This window comes from Leptinotarsa decemlineata, unplaced genomic scaffold, assembly GCF_025532065.1.
Source record: "Leptinotarsa decemlineata unplaced genomic scaffold, Ldec_3_MD MMD2_tig00000010_RagTag_RagTag, whole genome shotgun sequence".
NCBI lineage: Eukaryota > Metazoa > Arthropoda > Insecta > Coleoptera > Chrysomelidae > Leptinotarsa > Leptinotarsa decemlineata.
The window spans coordinates 6349805-6373294 of NW_027412538.1; the positions used below are offsets into that span (position 1 = coordinate 6349805).

At 37.5% G+C, this 23490-nt stretch overlaps 2 protein-coding genes across 4 annotated transcripts in view; one reads left to right on the plus strand and one right to left on the minus strand.

Moving 5' to 3' along the window:
- Nucleotides 1-23490, plus strand: part of LOC111507349 (nephrin) — an 862168-nt gene that overhangs the window by 59588 nt on the left and 779090 nt on the right. The gene's annotated exons all lie outside the window — the stretch shown is intronic.
- Nucleotides 17394-20200, minus strand: LOC141480809 (uncharacterized). Its single transcript, XM_074171298.1, has 2 exons — nucleotides 18768-20200; nucleotides 17394-18704 (listed from the first exon to the last, which is right to left on the minus strand). The coding sequence occupies exon 2, from the start codon at nucleotides 18698-18700 to the stop codon at nucleotides 17579-17581; it is 1122 nt and encodes a 373-aa protein (XP_074027399.1). The 5' UTR covers nucleotides 18701-18704; nucleotides 18768-20200; the 3' UTR covers nucleotides 17394-17578.

Consider the following 23490-nt stretch of genomic DNA (forward strand, 5'->3'; position numbering starts at 1 on the left):
GTATTATTATGTTATAATTATTGAGTATTATTTTGTTATAATTAATCAATACAAAATATTATAATCAACTATTTTATGCATTATGCTTGTGCCTGAACAGATTTTCACTTAATGATAATGATGTTGGGGGTTATTTTGATTATACTTATTTTCCTCATTATTGGTTATAATACAATATTTAAAACTAAGTAATGGTTTTTTTAGTGTTTGTTCCTGAATGCATATTATTGAACATCAATAAAAAACCTACAAGGACTCAGTGATTTATGAAGGGGTTATATTCCCCATACTCTGGATTCTGAACTGCCTCCCCACGAAATCATATTTTGGATCCGCCACTGACCTATAGTGTTTGCCGTTGACAATGATGGTCTGGCCAATGTCGTTCTCAATGAAATATGAACCGACGAAGCCGCCAGCTCAAAATCCACACCAAATAGTGAATTTTGTGGGATGCATTGGACGCTCTTAAATCTCATGTGGATTGGAATCGTCCCTTCAGTTCTTGGGTCCGTTGAATTTTGAACTGATGCAGGCTCAAGTCACGACGTAAAATTCGCCAAGTTGCGAAAGAACGAGTTCTTATGAGCGACGCGAATTCTCCTGCACACTCTCACAGACAGCGGCGATGTTCTCGGCATATCCTGCGTTTCGTTGATGTATGGGTGTTGATAGGTAGTTTACTCAAACTTATCCACCACATTGGGAATAGTCTTCTCGGTAGGACAAATATGGCGACCGTATAATAGGCGAAGCACGCAGTACGTTGCCCGAACAGAACACCTATTTTGATAACAATTTTGTTATAATTTATCATAATCTGGATTCGACAAGTAGTCATTTTTCTTTATCTTCCATATAACTTTTTTTTCCATTTAGTTGTTGGGGGTGAATATTCAGGTGACCCAACAAATGCCAACAAATACCAAAAACACATTCCAAAAACTGTGCTATATAAATTTAGGTTTTAGGATTAATTAGGATAGTTTTTAAGTTATATTATGAATATTTAAAATAGCAAGGACTGAGTGGTTGAACACCTTCGGGCGAACTGCTCCTTGGGATTTCTGAGTAACAAGACGAATATCATGTAACATTTTATTTTTCATTTATTATTATTATTATTATTTTTTTACCGTAGTGTGCGCTGGTCAGGCCCTCTCCTCCGAAGCCCTGATACATTCAGGAGGCGCGCCAGCATTATCAACCAATGACCACTCCCCACACCGTGGGGTAAGTGATCATTGGGTCCGAGAATCATGTGCCCTGAGCAAGCGCAGTGAGCCAAGAATGACAGCCTTCTGCATCTGTGCGGCTAAGATTTCTGCCTTAGTGCGACAAGCCGGTATGATTTTAAGATTCGAGAATAGAGAGGACATCATTCCACCAAGGACTCCAATAATCAGAACAACCATCTCAACAGAGTGATCTGGATAGAGTCTGCAGAGTTCGAAAAGAAAATCTCGATATTTTATCCGTTTTTCCGTTTCCGCTATTATTATTACTATAATGATTATTATTATTATTATTCGAACGTGCTTTTGAATAGCAAAACAGACTGTACTTGTGAAACAGGCTGAATAAACTTATTTGACAAATATAGATTCAACAAAATGGATATTATCAATTTTCAATGTTCACAAGTCTCTGTTGGAAAACCCTATACATGAAAAATCGCAACTTCGTTTCAAAAAGGTAATCCTAAAAATAAACCTAGAGAATTGAATTTTTCGAATGAACGACTTTATGAATATTCATTACTTTGGACCAATATGATCCCAGATCTGGTTTCTCTACTGAAATATGACGTTCTTGTTAATCAGGTTGAGGTAGACGAAAAACCTGCTGGATTGATTATTAATGAACTCGATTCATTGACATCTAGTGTACATTTTCTATTCACCTAGATTATGCATCTGTAATTTTTTTTAAACAAATCTAGAATCGCCTTGAAAGAAAGATGTTATGAATTGATTTCAGATAGCTGCAGATAATAGTCAAAACATCTGCTTCACTTCAATTCATTTAAAATGAGTTCAATGAGGTTTCATACTAGGAAAAAAAATTCTGAGCCTAGCAATCTATAACAAATGCATCGCTCATTTTGTATAAAAATGGTGTTCCTTCTTTTTCTATAGTTTGCATACAAACAACATAAATATATCTGATTATCAGATGAGATTTCGGGTAACAAATGTATTCAAATATTTCTCGTAACACATGATTTTACAGCTTATCAGTTTATTGATGTTCGTGAAGTTTTATGATAGTTTTCTCAAACCGAAGTAATATAATCTTTATTTTCCCACAAGTCCAATAAAAAGATATCTAAGACAAACCAAAATACATCTAGGGAAATAAAACTTGTGGAAGATTTAACAGAATGGAAACACCAGTGACGTAAACAAAAATGATCAGAATATAGAGAAATTCAGCAAGCATACTTTTATAGACTCCATATTATTATATACGAGTACATTGTCACATTTGAATCCACATGAATAATTTAAGCACATCTCTGTGTGATAAATTGTCTTCAATGTGTAATATAGGCTTGTCAATACCATCAGCTATGAAACAGGAACAAAATTTTGAATAATTTAAGGAGGACAATAGAATAAAAAATATACGATACTTTTATACTAGCAACTCAATACTTTTTTTTATAATTTTTCAGCATACCACTGAAAATAAAAGTCATCAGCGACCACCATTAAACCGTATATAATTTTTATATACTGAAAACCAAATAACTTTCTCATTTTGAATTTTGAACTGCTAATTTTTCTTTTTCAGTCATCAAATAAGATTGATTTTGAAATGATTTTCGTCGGCATTAATAAGAAATGGAAAATAATTTGTCTTCATACATAATTTATAAAAAAATTAGTGCAATTTTTTTTTAATAGGAATTCAAGATTAAGGATATTTGATTCAAGCGTTTCGTTTTTTGGGCGCGTAGCTAATTACTATTTCTACCCATCCAAGGTTGTGTGTAATAGGCCATAAACGAGTATGGAAGTCGACGTTTGTGTCGACGTTTGTGTTATTTGTTATATTAAACAAAATATCTGTTTTAAACATTCTCATCCATTCATTCCACTAATATATTATTCCGTACTTTTCATAAAATGAAGTAAATACTCAAATTCAGAGAAACAATTTTGAAGACATTTTTTTAATGTGACTATTAAATTTTTTCTCTTTGAAAAATATTTGTTTATTATCAGAAGAATCACGAAATACAAATCAATTAACAGAATTGAGCTCTTTGAACAAGAAAAAGAAAACACCTCAAAAGTGCTGCTTTTTTTACTTCTATTCAAAAAAGGTGACATATGCCTCCTCACTCAAAAGCGATTTGGGTGAAATTGGAGACACGTGTGAATCGTTAGATGCATTTCACGTGCCACTGCTGCGTGATGAGTGTTGTAAACAGTTCCACTATGATTCGAAAGAGCATATAGATTGTAACGACAAGGAGCCACATTGTCTGCTGCATAATTGCTCATATCTAATTCTTCTAAAGGAAAGTCAATGACAACATTCAATTTACCTCTAAATCTTTCCATTGGAGGAAATATTTTTAAATGAATTACTAAACTACGGGAAAACTTATGGACTGATAGGGACTTTGTGCATTTTCTTGTTTCCTTGCACCTCGAACAGGATGCTTTTTCATTTCCATCCAGGGTTTCCTCTTTTGTGAAGAAATACAAGTATTGTGACAAACTCAATTGGCCAGTTCTTTGTGGTATTGAAAGAGACAAATTCCAGAGAGGATCGAAGGTTACTGATGTGTATCCACAGTGTGTGCAGTAGGGTGCTAATGCCGACTGAACGCCTCCCCCCACCCCTTTTGACCTTGAGACGTCACACGACCTTGAATGACGTCACCTAACCTTGAACGTCGTACACGTAGTATGAGCTTGAATGCGGTGTTTGACCTTGAGTGTGGGGTTTGACCTTGACGTTCGACACTTCGACTACCTTGAGCTTGCTCCATGGCATTGAATGTTGACCTTGAAAGAAATCGTGACGTGTACAGAATATAACCTTGAACAGTGGGCGTTCGGCGTTGTCCCCTCCCTTGTTGGTAATTCCTATATAAGTTCAGAATATCGTATGACCTCACCTAACCTTGAACGTCGTACACATAGTATGAGATTGAATGCGGTGTTTGACCTTGAGTGTGGGGTTTGACCTTGACGTTCGACACTTCGACTACCTTGAGCTTGCTCTGTGGCATTGCATGTTGACCTTGAATGAAATCGTGACGTGCACAGAATATAACCTTGAACAGTGGGGTTCGGCGTTGCCCCCTCCCTTGTTGGTAATTCCTATATAAGTTCAGAATATCATGCTTCCACATTCAGTTTAGACACTCTAAAATACCCAAATAGGTAAACAGAAGTATTTGTCGAATTCCAAAGTGAAGACAACGAGTATCAACCCATCCGAGAGGGCGTTTTCGTCAGTGAGGTGAATATATATTTTATTTTAATTAACCGTAATTTCACTATATTTATGAATATGGATAATTTGAAATTTGACATTGAAAAAATTAATTTTTCTATAATTCAACAAAGTGAAGCTTTAGAGCAGAAACCTATAAACGCTCTGGTTATTGATAAAGAATATAAAATAGAAAAAATGTCAATGTATTCCACACGATATGGTAAATCAATTCAAGTAGTTTTATTGGATGAGGAAAGTGATACTCCTTTTAAAGCATGGCTTCCAAAACGTGTCACAGAGCAATTACCAGAAGACTTCATTCGTGAAGTGAATTCATCCAAAGCCAAATTCACACTTACTTATATGGGTCAAAGTTCGCAGGATTATCCTGGTGCTAAAACCCGATCATTGATGAAATTCAATGTTTTAGATTGAACATTTTGAAATTATGATTTTTTTTGTAAATAGTGAAAATATGGTAGATTAATATAAAATATGTATCAACTTGGTCACTTCATAGACATAGTCAGATTTCAAGTGAGTATTTTTTTTTATATTATTTGCAAACTAATGAATGCCATTTATGAATTTTCAGAACTCACCATTCTATAAATATGTGGATGCAATATTCAGCCCAAGAGTGGCCGGAAGCAGTGGATTTGGATTCCGCCATAAGAAAAATGGCTTGGGAGATGGCTGATCTGAGTTTTGATGCTCTACATTCATCAAATTATGATTTGAGTGTATGTTACGATGCTGAAGAGGTGCGAAAACTTTTGGAGCTTAGTGAGAAGTATGAACTCGGTGTGGCATTGTGTCATAAATATTCATATGGGAGTAGAAATTTGGATGAGTTCTGTGAGTTAATAATTGAAGCAGACTTGAAACATTTTCTTCAAGACATATGCACCTACCTACCGCAAAATATCATAGAGAAATATCAATTGGAACCACAGAGTCCCAACCCGCAACTGGAAGAAGCGATAAATGATGGTGTTGTAAATATTTGAAATCTGTTGTATATGTTTGTGAATAAAATAATGTTTCAATCCATATTTGTTTGTATCTAATTGTTTGGTGAATAAAAGATATAACATAATTATTGAGTGTTTTATTATTCATCAATATCGAATATTTCATAGCATATTACATGTCAATCTTATTACAATCCAGTTTGAACAGAGCCATTAAGAGCATTATATGATAGAACAGCATCGTGGAGGATGAGTGCATATACTTTGGTGTTTGCTGGAAACTTCACCTTGCGTGTTTCGAATTCTATTTTGATGTCGACAGTGGATGACTTCATAGCTTCGGGTTGATGGGAGCAGTCGATAATGAATAGTGGGTTGTTGCGAAAGCTACCAATATCCATCATCGGTTCACTCATAGTTTTATAATAGTAGCTACGTTGGAAGTTTTCATATGCATAGTAAGCTGATGAATCTAACTTCTTGTCGAAATCCAGATTCCAACGCTCATATGGGTATACTTCAGAGTTCAGAGATAGTCGAATATTATTAATATTCACATGTGTGAATTTCGTTACATCTTTTGACATATTTTCGGATTGGTCGGTGTTTTGAAAGCCGATGATGATATATCGTGGTCTTTCGAGGCTGCTGGTTGTCTTCACCGCCCATATATCCGAGGATGTATCACGAAGTGTGGGTAATTCATAAAGGTCCCACATACGATAAGCCACCTTCACTTTAGCATTATTACCATTTTTATTTATGCGATTCAATAGTTTCAGTTTCTGTCGATCTTCCGGCACAATGTGCCTGATTCTCCATTCTATTTTATTGATTTCCAAATCTGCATCGACTTCCCCAATGAATGAATTTTTGAATGAGCGAGCTATAATCAAAATGAGCTCCTGCTTCACATTCATTATCCCCTTATTGTAATCTTCAGCAAAACCCATGAGATACTTCAAGGGTAATTTACCACTAAATACATTGCTAACGGGATCGAATATATCTTGTTTATTCACATCGAGTCCCCATCCTATCGGTAGTAGCGAATTTGCATGCGTTTTTCCAAATGATATCATCGTTTTCATTGTGGTAGTTATGCCAGGTTTTCGAACAACAACCACTTGCTCACCACCCATTTCATAGCGAATTTCGTCGAAGAGAAAGGCGAGAGCATTATTGGATAGGTAGCACCGCTTTGTGGCATCAGATGGTGTGAACTTCCCCTCGATATAAATGTAACTATCTGCAATATCGAGTATGAGATCTTGATAATTGATTGGAATTCGTATTTCATCTGAATTTTTGTAATATGGTGAACCATACGGCTTATATGTATGCTCATGAAGGCTGATGAGGGAATGGTCGAACATGGGCTCCTCGAACACTTCCAATTTATCACTTGTGGTGATTGTCGCCATGTTATTACTATTTTTTATATCGCACCTTCAAGCCAATAGATTTGAGAAAGTTCAGGCTACTAGCACTTATTCTATATCTTGACCGTTTGGCAGATATACGTGGAATGAATCGACTGCTGGATTTTCGCTTCTTTAAATGCACATGATCATAACCTCCACCAAATACATTATGCTGACTCAACTGCTGCCGCTGCGGCAATCGCTGACTATTGAAGCACAACCCCATTTTTAGAAACGATAATCGCAGAATTTATAGTTCCATCAATGAATATCACCTGCTCAGCGTTAGGAAGTAACAAATACTGAGTAACAATTTGATCAACTTCAGCTTTATATTGACTTTTTTCACAGATGATCATCGCTCACCATCGTTTTTGCTCGATCGTTTGAATGCTTATCGAGGGTTGTTTTTTCAAATCAGATTGCAGCGATTTGATATCCTTATCCATATGCTCATACTTTTTTACAAATTCTACTAATTTCAGTCCAAGCGTAATGAGATCTTCCCTCACTGATACGGAATATTTTTCTACTCCATCTAATTTCAAATTAATTTTGTCAATATCAGTATCTAATTCTCCTCTCATCTTTGAGATGTAAAAACCGACATATCCTCGATTAACACAATCCGTACTCTCTTCAGGCTCTGCTATATTTTTCAAACGTTTATTTTCCATATCAAAGTTTCCATCGGTTGTTAATTTGAAACCAACTCCAGGCTGCCCACGCAAAACAGTATTTGAAACTGCCTTACTTCTGCGACCAAACTTATCGATGCTTCCTTTACTCATTTTCTTTATGATACACTAATGACAGTCATCGATGTTCTGAATCAACGTATGAGAAACGATGATTGTTACTAATGACTGTCGTCGATGTTGTGAATAAATATATGAGAAATGATGATTATTATAGCTTTATCAATTCCAATTTGACTATTATTTTTTCACCATTGAAATTGATCAGATTACCATTATCATCCAATATGCGAAGAGTGATATTGTCGAGGTACTGACGACCACCAGGTCGGATTGGCATATAAATAATATTTTGTGGCTCCTTGGTGAGTTTGTAACCGGGCTCTACATCAATATCAAATTCAAAGATGCTATGGATTTCATCGCCATTCGAATATGCTCCAGCTGTGACATTACAATCCACACGAATAATCCTCACCTTATTGATATTCACGGGCAATGTTGATTCATGTATTTCACCACAATTGAAAACATTGTCATCGAATCCTAGAAGTTCAGCAATGCTGTTTTCATGTTTGAGATGAATGTAATATTTCGATCGCATTTCACATTTCAGAGTGTTGTTGTTTGCACGTAGGAGAAATACTTCGTCGATATTTTCTTCAATTCCATTTTCTAGTTGCACTTCTTTGGATTTCATGAATCTTTGAATCACCTTATTAATTTCATCAATTTCATATGCCCCAGGTGGAATTTTTATAATAGTGGGGGGTGAGATAATTGTCTTCGAATAGCCGATAACATTATTCTTAGCATCTACATTGAATATGGAATTGTAGGAGTAGAAACCATGTAATCCCAGACCATAATTACTATTGGTATCCAATTCGATGGGTGGGTAGAAGTTGGCACTCAACTCGCTAGAGTATCCCGACAATGAAAACGTGCGTGACATGACTGACGAATTTTCGATGATTCATGTCTTTTTATTGCTGACAGCAGAAATTGTGGACCAATCGTCGCTTTTTCGGTGGTCTATCCATATCATTATGTGTGACTACATTTACATCATTCACTTTACAATAACAACAAAAAATTTTTCTTGTAGGTGGACCATCATTCATATCGGAATTACTACTGCTACCGCTGGAATCATTGTAATGCTCTTGACAGTACTGATACTTCAAGACATCAATATCATTTTGTAGGTTTTGTGGTAACTTATCCCATACAGATGCAATTTCATGTGATGCACACCCAATCAACACCTCTTTCGGCATATCAGCGAGTTGTTCTTTACTCATTTTTTGTAAAGTGCGTACTCTGGAATATGCGATCAATGAATGACTCATCCTCTTGATACTCTCCCTATCCTGTACTGGTGTTAACTCCATGTCTTGTTCTGAAGAAACTTCAAACACAAATGGCCACACCATACTGTGTTGAATCGTTGTTCACGCTTATAGTTATATGTGATAGTATTGATAGGATTCGAACCCATATAAAAATAGTGAATCAGTTCTTTGGGAGGGGGTAAATCGCCAAAACTATCAAAATATTTTATCGAAGTTCCCCTTTTTCTATATGCTACCCAATGTGTCCCTTGACCATGTCGACTATCCAAATTTACTATGGCAGATTCATATCGGAGTGGTCCTGATTTTGGTAAATCGTCACGCATATATACCCCCCGAAAATATGGAATCGTCATTTTCTCAGCGTAATAGTTGAGGTCGATATTGGAGAGAGCTCTTTTAGGTAGCAAATTTATGAGTTTTTTGAATTTTGAGGTTTCAAATAGACTCCTAATCCTTTGCGGTAAGGCTTCAAGTAGATACCACTTCCTTGTTTACCTATAGCAATTGCCTCCATGTGTTTATTATGGCGATTTGTCTCACTCAACTGCTCCCTACTCGCTTTTGCTGCTTGAACTGCTTTCGTTATACCAGCAGTAGCACCGGCTAAACTACCTAGTGCTGATAAACCAGCAAAAATTGGAATGAGTGGTAGTATTCCACCAATTTTAGGAATCGGTATGATTCGCGGTGTGCGAATTTTCTTTTTCCCACCTGCAGCCCTCATATATTTGCGTGCTGCTTTGAGTGCAATTTCAGCTGCTCTTTTAGAATTTTTGACAACAAATTCACTTCCACCCGCTTTGTGTAGAACATCACGCACTTTCTGAACGATCCCAGAACCAAAAGCTATCACCTTAGAAGCTTTCAATATTTTTTTAACTTTTTTTTTCTTAATAGAACGCTTTTTTTTCGGAATGTGTGACTGCTTGGGAGATGAGTCACAACCCATACCAAATCGGCGTTTCCCTTTCATTATATTCGTAACTAGCCAAGCAGCTCCTTTTTCTCCAATAGTAGCGTCTTTTGCTTTGACACGATTCCAAGCACTTTCTGCAAGCTCCTTATCCGCTATGTGTCTAGCTGCAAGATTATCGGGGTTCTGTGAATATGCAATATCGTGTTTTTTGCATGCAAAATCCAGCTGATTGACACCCGAATCACCTCTCAACAATCTTTTCTGCAATTTGGTGCCCGGACCGCAATACTGATAGCCAGGTAAGTGTAATTCAAATGGTAGATTATTGATGAGGGAATTGATCAATCCTCTACCAGTTTTATTTGAATGCAATTCAGTAGATCTGCATCGACTCATAACCCCTATTTAAATAAAGGAATCGATGTGGAACCCTGCTTATATAGTCTCCAACTGTCATACAATGCGCATATTGAAGCAGAAGCAGCAATTTTCCATCGATAATTTCGATGAAAAAGTGGGTGGTGGATCGGGAAGCGGTGTCAAACAACGTCACGGATCTTTACTTCCACTTTCTATTCGCGGCCTGATTATTGGACCTTCTAACTGTGGCAAGACAAATGTTATGATTTCTTTGCTAACGCATCCTCTAGGATTACGATTCGCAAATGTTTATCTTTATTCAAAGTCTCTTTATCAACCTAAATACGAGTATTTACGTGAAGTATTATCTCCAATCGAAGGGTTGGGTTTTTACACTTTTGCCAATAATGCAGGTGAAATAGTAGAGCCTTCAGACGCCAAACCTGATTCGATATTCATTTTTGATGATGTTATGTGCGAGAAACAGGATGTTATACGATCATATTTCAGTATGGGTCGTCATAAAAATGTGGATTGTTTCTATTTAGCCCAAACATATTCACGAGTTCCGAAGCAATTGATACGAGATAATGCAAATTTTATCGTAATGTTCAAACAAGATGATATGAATCTCAATCATATTTTTTCCGACCATGTATCACCAGATGTAACATATAAGCAATTTCAAGATATGTGTGCGAGATGTTGGGAAGATAAATATGGATTTTTAGTAATTGATAAGGATCGAGAAGTGGTAAATGGACGTTATCGAAAAGGATTCGACGCTTTCATATATCCTTGACGTTCTTGAAGAATTGAATCACTTGAGTGCTAGATAGTGGAGATAACACTTCATTATACAAATTCTTGGAGTGAATTATGGAGGGAAAAAATGATGATGAAATATGTTTAAAAAGAAAGTTAATTGAAGCAACGGATGCCGTTCGGAAGAAATTCAATTATATCAAAAGTAGTCGTCTAGGTGATCAATCAGCACTCGAGAGGATCTATGAGCCAATAATAACACCTTTGAAAGTAATATCTGCCAATACTGAAGGAGCATCTCAAATGAATCAAGTGATGCAGAAAACAAAGCCTGCTACACCATTAACAGCCAAAACTATAATTGAAAGTGAGTGGAAACCGAAATTTGAAGGGGCTTCCTCGAAGGATCTTCAAACCTCTCAATTGACAACTTTAGATTCACAATCACCTAATGTATTCGATGATGGTGATGAAGTACAAAAGCATATAAAAAAGTTACTATCAGGAAATCCCTCTTACGATACAGTCTTTGGAGTACACATGAACACTGAAACGGGAAATTTACAAATGGGAGTAGCTGATGTGGAATTTATCGATGAGAAAATTGTGTTTATGAAAAATGGTAAAACTATTGGCTCTTATCAGGGCACTCCAAAACTATATAACTTGATATTCATGAAAGTACCATCGAGAAATATCCCCTCTTCCGATATGACCACATATGGTGATATACTCAAATTAACAAAGGCTGCATATAAATACAATGAGAGAAAACAAGGTCTTCTATCGAATAATTGGAAGAAATATAGAGAAATAATCCTACCATTATTATCCAATGGAAACCCTAGTAGAGAAGGTGCTGGCATGATCAAAATACCCACCCAGAAAAAATATATCAGAAATAAGCATACAGATTATGTTTATTGGAATGAACTCGAAGAATTGATTGATCGCCTTCGACTACTTTGGAGTTCACGACTGGCTGGACATACCGGACATGATAATGAAATATTAGCCATAATTGAGGAATTACGTGAAGAAGGATTAGTCTATTGACCGCAATATCATGAACATGATGTGTGAAACTGGCTCAGTCGATCACAAACGATCTAACTATGCATACCACAATTGATAAATTTGGTCGTAGAAGAGGTGGTGTTAGTAAACCAATAGTTGGAAGATCTGGTGTTGGATTCATTCTCACACCAAATGGTGATTATGATATTCAGAATAAGCGGTTTCAAAATGTTGGTGAACCTGTAGACAGTAAAGATTCTGTTACTAAAGGATATGTTGACGATCACATTAGAAAAGTCAATGAGACAACTCTGAAGTATTTCCAAGAATTCATTGCATCAACGCTACGTAACATCGGAAAACATATTGATTCAAAACATAATGAGGTGCAAATAATCATTGACAAAAATGCACTCATCACTTCTGCATTAGCTGATCAATTGAGTAATGTGGAAAAGCGAACTGACGTAATAGCTAAGTTGGTTGATACTTTTACTGAGCGAGTCATTGAAGTTTAATAGTCAATCGTTACACTTGCACCTGAACAGTAGAAAAGTGATTCCTCAATTTTATCATCTTGAAGAAGTCTTAGAGCAGTAATATGAGTAATGCAAAATGGCAGGTTGTGAAAGAAATACACAAGCCGGCGCGTCGAAATTTCCCCCGTCGGAAGACAATAATAAAGGGTTTTTCTGACTTGTGGCAGATGGATTTGATGGAAATGCAACCATATTCTAAAGAAAATGAGGGATGTAGGTACATCCTTATAGTTATCAACTGTTATTCAAAGTTTGTATGGTCAAGGCCGTTGAAGAATAAAACTGGTGATTCAGTTACTGCAGCTATGGCAAGCGTGTTGAAAGATGCTAAATATACTCCAAAAAATTTACAATCTGATCATGGTACTGAGTTCTATAATTCGAAATTCTCATCGTTAATGAAGAAACACAACATCAATCATTACTCAACATTCAGCACAAAAAAAGCTGCAATTGCAGAACGAGTAATCAGAACATTGAAGAGTTGGCTTTATAAGGAGTTTTCACTTCAAGGTCATTACAAGTGGTTGAACATTCTTCCTAGAATTACTCGTCAGTATAACAACAAAGTTCATCGTACGATTGGTATGAAACCTGCAGATGTGAAACAGTCTACTAAATTGTCAATGTATGCCGAATCTAAGAGTCCACATGTGAAACGTAAAAAAAATACGTTTAAAATTGGGGATAGTGTTCGAATCAGCAAATATAAAAATGCATTCGATAAAGGTTATACAGCAAATTTTACAGCTGAAATATTCAAAGTTGTGAAAGTTAATAATACAGAACCTATAACTTATGCATTAGAAGATGTGAATGGGCAACCAATCAAAGGCTGTTTTTATGGGCTGGAGTTGAATAAAACGAAAGATCCCAATACGTATTTGGTGGAGCGAGTTTTAAAAAGAAAAGGACATCGCCTCTATGTAAAGTGGCTGGGGTTCTCTGAAGATCACAACTCATGGATCGATGAAAATTCTTTAGTGTAATGACATTATCATGATTGTACTCAATATTAGATAAAAAATAAAAAAATAGTGTATTAAAATTGTTTTATTTATTAAAAACTAAATAGAATAATAACCTTAGAAATGATGCAAGTAATATGTAAACTATTGGTTTTATTTTTCATAAATTCAACATATTGAAATCACTTCAAGATGTGTATGTTAGCATAAGATTTCCATGAATCCTCCGTCTCTCTATCCGCTCTTCATGGGTTAGACACCAGCACTCTCGAAAGTGGACATCTCTGTTGGGGTGAAATTGGCCGACATTCTCACACAATTGCCAATCATTTCTACAAGCACTGCATAAATTGTTCCAACAATCCACACTATATTCACCACATTGTAGACATCGCTGGACTAATGTATCGCAAGTCGCTACACAATTTATGCATATATTCCTTGAAATGCCCATATTATTACACATAATCTCTTTCGAACATTCTCTGCACTGCTGGCGGTAGTCACTTACTTCTAGAGTTGAACCATTTATCCTCTTCCGAAGTGGGTCTGGATTCCTTGCCACAACACATCTACGACACAGGCCGGTACATGGGTTGATATATGTTTCAGGCCAATACCCATGGCAGTTGTAACACATTATATGTTTGCCAATTTTGATTGGAAAGCCGCGTATTGTCGGTTTTGTATCCCACTCTTTAGGGAAAGACATATTCACTGATAGATGTACAAATATTCAATCGATGAATTTAACTACACTCTCACGCTCCCATGTTTCCCTCTTATAAACAGGTACCGTGAAGAGTGGAGTAGAGTGGAGGGAGCTACCACCACCACTGTCAAAAATCATATAAAAATCGGTGAGTGATTGTAAACTTCAGTCAGTATTCAAGTATCACCACAAGAATACATTAATATGTCTGCCCAGAGAGCTGCTGTGTTAGCATTATTATCTCAGAGAGATATTAATAACCATGAGCTGGTGGAAGAGTTTGAAGACGTTGGACAGATAGTGGGTGTTGACGAAGAAAATGATGGTGGAGATATGCAGTATGAGGTGAATGAGCAAGGTGCAGAAGGTGGCTTAAATATCGAAGACGATGAGGCAATTGAGCAAGGTGTTGGGGATTTAGACATTGATGATGATGAAGAAGGTCTTGTTGAAGAAGAAGATGAAGGTATCGCAACAGATTCGACTCACGAGACTGACGACAGCGGAGTAGTTATTGGCAATGTTGAGTGGTTGAATATCACTGAGACATTGGATGATCCGTTAGATTTGTATTGTGTAACGGATAGCCATGTCAGGATCAAAACGATTGACGGTGAAATAGAGAAGTTGTGTTGGTGTTGCTTCCGCTTTTATTCTGTGCGGAATAACAATGGAGGGTATTATGAGCACGTCGACATTCATTACACCGCCCGCTTCATGGAGATGGGGCAAACATGGTGTAAAGCATGTGATAGGCCTTTGACCAACTTTAGGAGAATAGCCGTCTGTATCATATGTAACAACACCCCACCTCTGGAGATGTAACCGTGGACCTTCGGGTCAACAAAAAAAACAGCCCTTTTCAGGGCTACATTATTTAAACAAAGAGTAGATATCTCATAATGAGATTGCAACAACACCCCATCTGCGGAGCAGTTACCGTGGACTTTCGGGTCAACAAAAATACAGCTCTTTTCAGAGCTACAAACAAAGTCAAAGTCACTCAGTCAAAGAAATAGAATATTTTGAGTGTCACATAATCATACGAAGAGTAGTTTGTAATATATGGATATACCTCTAAAATGTACATCCATATACATATGAGGTATGCACAAATGTGTTATAGAATATGTAAGTTCTCTGAATATCTTATCTTTGTAAAATAAATCACATTGAAAAATGATTGTTTAAGCGTCCGAGTGGATTTGAATCTGTTTGATAACATACTAGCTCTCTCTTATCTGAACAATTGCAGAATTCATGTCAAGATTTGGAAATATAATTTTCATGAGACAATATTTCAAATTCGAGGGGTGTTTATTCAGAGTAGTCAATAAGAGTAATTGGTATTGTAATTCAGAATATTTATTTCAAAGGTGGAAAGGAGAGAGGGAGGTAGACACTGCCCCAACCACGCAGTGTCTCGTGTACACCAACCAAACAAAATGTGTACTCCGAGGAGGGATAAAGGATGGGTGAAATAGGGAAAAAAATAGGAAAAAAAAAGGAAAGGATTACAAGTCGTCGTCGTCGTCGCTGTCATCGGGTCGGGGGAAGTACTGCCACATCACCGAACCCTCAGAAAACGCCATTTCCTCCGCAAATGCGTCGTCGTCCCAGAGATCGTCATCATCATCATCCGAGCTGCTCGAGTCTTCGGAGTGGTCTTCGGTACTGGTCACATGCAGTACCTGGACCGAAGATGTGGAAGGGTGATGAGGCGTGGTGGTTGAATCGGCCTCCATATCTGGATTCTCCATATCGGAATCCTCCAACTGAAGATCCGGGAGTGGCGCTGTAGGTTCTTCCGCCTGGGGTCCGGTCGTGGAATCGGCTTCCTGGTATGTTGACATGCTGACGATAGCTACTCAACTGAAGATTACATTGAGGAACTCCTACATTTATACTCTTGCACAGGAGGGGGTATAGTGGGAGGCGGAGTGGGGGGGAGGTGGGGGTCGCAAAAAACGCGCCCCGGATGCAAGTGGTGGATGTTGAGCGCCCCAGGCCGCGAAGCGGCCTGCTGAGCGATCGCTTCACGATCGCGAAGCGATCGTGAAGCGATCGCGAAGCGATCACTTTGCGATCGCCTATACAACCTTTCCCTTCGTTACTTATCCGAATATACATTGCTTGAAATTTCTTTATGATACGAATTTTTATCAACATTATTAAAATAATGTTCCAAAGATATTCAAAGATAATGATTAACTGTTTCCATTTTCTAATTAGTTCGTTTTATAGCGAAACAACTAACGTTTCACCGCAAGGGTGTACCGATATAGCCCTATTTTTTTCACTACTACCAAAAAGAGTGGTTAGGTTGAATGCTGCCCCATCCACGCAGCATTCCGTGTGCACCAACCAGGTACTATGTGCACTCCGAGGAAAACCTAACCTAACCTACCTGATCATCATCATCATCATCATCTATAATGATGATGTCAGGTTCGGGAGAATCAACCACCACGATGATATTTGGTGGAGCGATTTGATGATCTTCAAGCCACAGTTGATCCACAAGTTCTGGGCTGGCAAATTCATCATGTTCAAACTCATCTTCGTCTGAGGTTACATCTTGTTCTTCATTCAGCTCTATTGTTGTATCTGAATACCCATCGAATTCATCATCGGGAGATGTTGAATCAACTACAGCAACTTGAATGTCACCATAGGACCAATTCTCTGGTGGGGCAAAATGAGGTTCACTGGTGGAATCAGCTTCCCGAATAATTGGTGTTGCTTGATTCATGATGAACGAACAAGTTGAAGAATATTGAGAATACAATCTTATTTATATGATTTGAAGAAAGTGGGGTAGAGTAAGGGAAGGGGAATATGTGAAAAATAAAGACCCACTAGGTTATTTATTCAAGTATTGATGTGAGAATTGGGGAATTAATCCAATATAATATTCATTAGATTCATGATTTCATTTTTACACATTCACATAAATGAAATTTGTTTGAATAATGTTGAGAGAAGTAATGATGAGAGAAGTGTCAAAAGGTTTTGGAATTATACTCAGAGCATTACTAGAATCACTTTTATTTATTCTCTAGAAAAAATAACTATTTCACAATTCACACACTTTCAAATGATGGAAATTCTATACAATTATTCTATTTAACTAATTTTATTCTATATACTACATGTGACTAGAAAATGACTAGAATGAAGGAATAAATACTGCCCCAACCACGCAGTATTTTGTGTGCAACAACCAAAATAGATATGCACTCCAATATTCCTTATTTTATTTTTTCATTCATAACATTCATAACCTTAAAATTAACATGCAAGTTTTCATTATATTCCTAAAATTACAATTTTTTTATTCTAAACTTACATCTAACTTAAACTAAACAAAAATATATTTACAAAAGGGGTTAGGTATTAAGGAACCCCTGGCACATGGCATCCCATTCCTGAACAAGAGGTCCATATTTTTGGATGTAAGCCAAACTCTTTGCTTGTTGCGAATCTTCTTCTTGAAGTTTCGCCCTAAGCATAGAGAGTCGCTTCTCTAATTCCAGTTTCTGGGCCTCGATGGTGGAAATATCCGCCATCAAGGCCCTTTTTCTGGAATCAGAACCATCCACAACCTTCTTTTCCCTCAAATATCTCTTTTTCACAGACTGTGCATAGGTAATAGACTCTTTGAGTTTATTACCCTCTACCACAGTCTGTGAAAGGACATTTTCCGGGCCAACCTCTTGTTCGGAATGCTCAACACGTACCTGGGGGGTGACTGGAGGGGGTGACGCATTCCGATGGACCTGGGGGGTGACTGGAGGGGGTGACGCATCCCGATGGACCTGGGCGACGACTTCCACCAAGTTCTGCACCTCCATCACTGGAAGGGGTGCTGTAGGCCAACCACCGTAAGGTGAGTTCTTTTCACACTTTTTGCGAAAAGCACTCAACTTACCACCCCTCCCACCTTTGGCTTTGGATGCCTTCACAGGTACGGACTTCTTCACAGGTGCGGACTTCTTCACAGGTGCGGACTTCTTCATCTTCTTGGCCCTCTTCACCGGTTTCTCGAACTCATCCCCTGAATCGATGGGGGATAATGGTTCGATGGGCGATAAGAAGCTTTGAAGATGCGATAAATCCGCCAGAGACTCGTCCAGGTCCGGGTTGTAGACATTCAGTAAATCTTCAATTTGGGGTGCTGACGAAGAAGTTGGTCCACTGAATGTCGACAAAGTTGGTGGGGGGTCAATCTCCTCCTCCTCGGGGGTTGGTTTGAAGTCCTCGAAAAAGAACTTCAAGTCAGGAGCCGCCACTTCCTGGGTGGAAGTCATCCCCGGTGGTGGAATGGGAGCCGCCACTTCCTGGGTGGAAGTCATCCCCGGTGGTGGAATGGGAGCTGCAGCTGGTGTTGCAGCTGGTGGTTGTACCATGATGTCCTGTAGGACAACCACCCTCCTCCGCTCTACATCCTCCAACTGTCTCTCACTGAGAGTGGTAATCGGGGTCATCAGAGCATTCCTCAGAAAAGACATGATTCTAGAAAGAGAAAATGAAAATATTAGACAATATAATATAAATAGTATGGAAGTGTGTACTTACATCAAGCTGCTTGGAATTTTCAACTAAGTTGGCTGGCAGGTATCTCAGGTTGGCTGCTTCTTTCGAAGGAAGACTGCAATCGAATGATGAACTGTGGCCTCCTCCTCATGTTTTATAGCCGTATGCTCCCTACCACTTCGGGTGGGAATGGGAGTGGGGGTGGAAGTGGGGTAGGATAATTCGTTTGAAATATTCGACAAGTATGAATTTTACAATTTGTTGAACAAACCAGATAATGAGTGAAAAAATTCAATTACTCGATTGCTCTTCCAATAAGGCAATGAGTAAATTTAATTTCTTGTCACTTATACTGTTTTCATCTTTCAGTACATTCAAAAGAATTCTTAAATTTTGTTCGGAACTTGTCTGATAGAATTCAATATCGTTGTGGCCCCAAGGTAATGTCTTGGTGGTATTAGGAATGATGAATCGCTTATCATCATTATGTGATAGCGCGACTTTATTGCACATCAACGTGTAAATATCATGTAAATCACTCCTGAATACATTCATCTTTCTAAATATTATACCGCCTGTTTCAACAATCCTAATGTAATCTTCAATTGAAATTTGATTTTTTATAACGGATTTTTTAATACCTTTTGCTTTCTTTATTTCATCAGACACACTTTGTACATGATATGCTTTCGCACCGGTGCCATGGAAACTGATGATGGGATCACTCGGAAGTTCATCCTTCATATTTCCAATCACCGATTTGCTAACTGGCACATTGAATTTATTACCCAACCTATAGTTAGAAGTGTCAAATTTGTCAACATTTGCAATCATAAAATTATAAAAATTATCCGTCATTATTTTCAGTATCAAAGAATCCGTATCGGTATAGAGAAGAGAAGCTTGTGGTCCGTAATGTTTTTTGATGACATCATAGAAAAAATCATAAATGACTGTTTTCGACATATCCAATATACTGAACCCCAAATACAATGGTTTATTATAACAAACCTTAACTTTATCCATATGTATGACGACAAAGTCTTCCGAAAATATGGATAATGTTTTGAAATTGGGACGAGCTATCAAAGCATTGGCACCCATACCTCTTCTTATGGATTCCCAATGTGTGACAATTCGAATGTCTCTTCTATTGTTTACATTTTCCATCGTTTTGCCAAATATGGAATTTATATTCAATTTGAAGTAACCCTTCTCAAACTTATTGGTAGCCTTATTTCTCAAATTTGTATTTAAATCGATATATTTTTTCAGCCACGGTGACTGATTGAATCTGAGAATTCTATGAGTTTTCATCACCATCAAACCATTACGGACCGCTTGTTTCAAATTCCTATAATGAACGATATATTTCTTTTTATCATTCAAATTAGGAATAAGTTTGGGTATTTTGGACTTTGAACCAGGTGGTATAATACTTTCAACCAAAAATGGTAAATCCGAATGTAGATCGTGTAACTCGACAGGATAATGCACATCTACTTCAAGTATGTATCCTTGGGGGCTATCATCTGGAATACTATTGATATCCAACTGACATATTTCACTGGCGGTCAACCAAGTGAACCCACCAAAAGGTAATGATTGAGACATGCTATGACCATACAGATTTGTTGCATCCAAATACATTATGAAAGATGAAGGTTCTTCGGGATTATAATTTGGAAGAAACTGATTGTTTGCAATATGCTTTCTCTCCGAACACTGGCTTACACCACCACGTATACCGTTTTGGAGAAAATGCACCATATCGATATCAGTTAATAATTCCAAGTTGACACCCGTATACTTCAACATAGCATCCCAAGAAAGACCTGGAGAAGTGAAATAGTGAGCAGGATCCAATTTATATGTATCTAAACTCATATTTCTAAAATTTTCAAAAATATCGCACAACAGTAGAACATCAGATTTTAGGTATATGTCAGAATATTCACCCAAATCTTGACAATTGAATGTGTTCCATACCTGCTTTACTCTATCATAATCCTCATCAGAAACATGTTTTTCATTTAATTTATCATAAAAGTCCACCTTTGATGGTATACTAGAATAATTTAATTTATCTAAAGAATCGATAAAACTGTACGGAAAAACACCTTTCTGCCTCATAAGTTTGAATTTATCCTGTTCCGGAAAATATTTTCTTGTTTCCACAAAATGTTTTTCATCTAAATTGTCACCTAACTCTTGAAGGGAAGCAGCCATAAATTTAAAACTATCGATGAACCTTAATTTCAAAAACTTATTTTTCGTCACTCCATTGTGATCTACTATTCTCTCCATAATTATATGTTTCGTGAAGGAAACATACTTTTCTTTAGTTTGAGCAATGACATCAACTTTTGTTTTGTTTGTGCATAACTCTTTTATGAACAAATGACAGTCATACCCACTGAGATTATGAAAAATTATGGGTATAAAGTTGGGCAATTTGAAATTGAGGTTACAAATACTATGTGCAGCTCCATTTCTTTTTTTCCCCGTTAGATGGCAGTGGTCACGCACCTTAATATCACCATCACCAAATGGTTCTCCACATATACCACATGTGGCGGCAATATTGAAATCATGCTCTTCCTCATCAGTCAATGGACTCATTGGAATGACTTTCTTCAAATATTTGTGATAAATATTGGTGACATCAGCCTCCAAGTTTGACACAAACACTTTAGCTGCATCAGCACCTCTATATAGTACAAATTTAGATATAGAATCATCAAAAGAGCACTTTATGAGGTAAGAAAAAGCATATGGTTCATGAAGATATGTTCGATTTGTATAAGAGTTAGCAGGATTTGGCTCATTAGTATGCACTGGTTTCAGAATAGATTCGAAATCAGCATATACAACGAATGGAACCCTCAACTGTTTCTCGATATTTTCAAATTTCAAAATATTCTCAGGTACCCTTTTACCAAATTTATCAACCCTGAAATTTGTGGATGGTGTCGTTGTCGATATGTGATTACAATCATTCAACTGATGTCGCAATAAAGTTCGTTCATTATCAAAGTACAATAAACAACCATCACAAAAATACTTTTTATGACCACGGGCAGATATTTGTGATGATACTAGTCTCGATAAATCCTTAATCCAACAATAATGACTATTACCAGAATCATCTGTAATAATCAACAGATTAACATGACTATTTAATCTACGTTTAGAATAGTGTAACGGACCCACAACTTCATATTCAATTCTACCATTTTTAAAAACATTTTCCAACCCATAAACATTGATAGAGCAATCGTTCATAACCTCAAACTTAGGAATATCTTTCAACTTAACTGGAAATTCCATACCTGCTACATTCAAGACGGTTGAGAAGTGGGGATATGATGAAATTTCATTAAGTTTCTGACTGGCAGGGTATAAAGCTGAAGTCACAGCCCACGCAAAGCAGCACTGATCTTGATTAAGAACATTCACCACACTTTTCTTCAATTCGATGAACCTTGGCAATTTGATGTATGAAGACCCTCCGAAGGGGCTATACTTGTTGATATTCACCTCCAAGTACAAAATTTTCTCAATGGTCCAACCTGAAAATATAGGTTTTCTCTATAAGTCCATCATCATCAACATTTTGACTAGATCACATACCTGAATCCCGATCTTGAAATTCCGCTGCTTTAACAGTTAAACTATCTGCAAAACTGCTATAAACCACATCCAAATCATTCGATTGATCAATTACTTCATTGGGACTATTAAATGATTTGATGTCTGAAAGATCCTTAGTTTGCAGACTGTACCGCCCAAACACTTCCATGTTCACTTTCATGCATTTATGGATATCCAACACTTCTTCGAGTAGTTTCACTACTTTCTGCTTAATTTCATTGAAGAATGTTGGGTAATCCATGTGGTGGTTTTCACTGTCCACTCGGTAGCTCACAATTCGACACTTGAAAGCTGTATTGACAATTTTCACACCTTCCCCATATTGAACACATGCATTTGTTCTGTGCTGCAACGTCCTCCGATGTACATTCATCTGATCGCTTGCAATAGTCAAATTGCAGCAAACGCATGTTTGCAGTGTTGGAAGTGCTGGGGGTGTCAACCGTTGCCTCTTCGATGTTGGAGGTCCATCACCATTTGCGGGTGTGCAGGAATCCCGCTGATGACGACGTAGGTTGTCACTACGAGTGAAACTTTTTTTACAATCAACGCACGAATACATCTTGTATATAGAAATATATACCGTACGATAAGGAGAATTTGAAATGAGTGAAACGTTCACACCACACTCCTTATAAAAGCCCAACTCCTCCCCCCCACCATAACCCAAATGAGAGCTACAAGGTCAACATTCAATGCCACAGAGCAAGCTCAAGGTAGTCGAAGTGACGAACGTCAATGTCAAACCCCACACTCAAGGTCAAACACCGCAACGCCTAATCCCACTGTATATTCTGTACACGTCACGATTTCATTCAAGGTCAACATTCAATGCCATGGAGCAAGCTCAAGGTAGTCGAAGTGTCGAACGTCAAGGTCAAACCCCACACTCAAGGTCAAACACCGCATTCAATCTCATACTATGTGTACGACGTTCAAGGTTAGGTGACGTCATACGATATTCTGAACTTATATAGGAATTACCAACAAGGGAGTGGACAACGCCGAACGCCCACTGTTCAAGGTTATATTCTGTACACGTCACGATTTCATTCAAGGTCAACATTCAATGCCATGGAGCAAGCTCAAGGTAGTCGAAGTGTCGAACGTC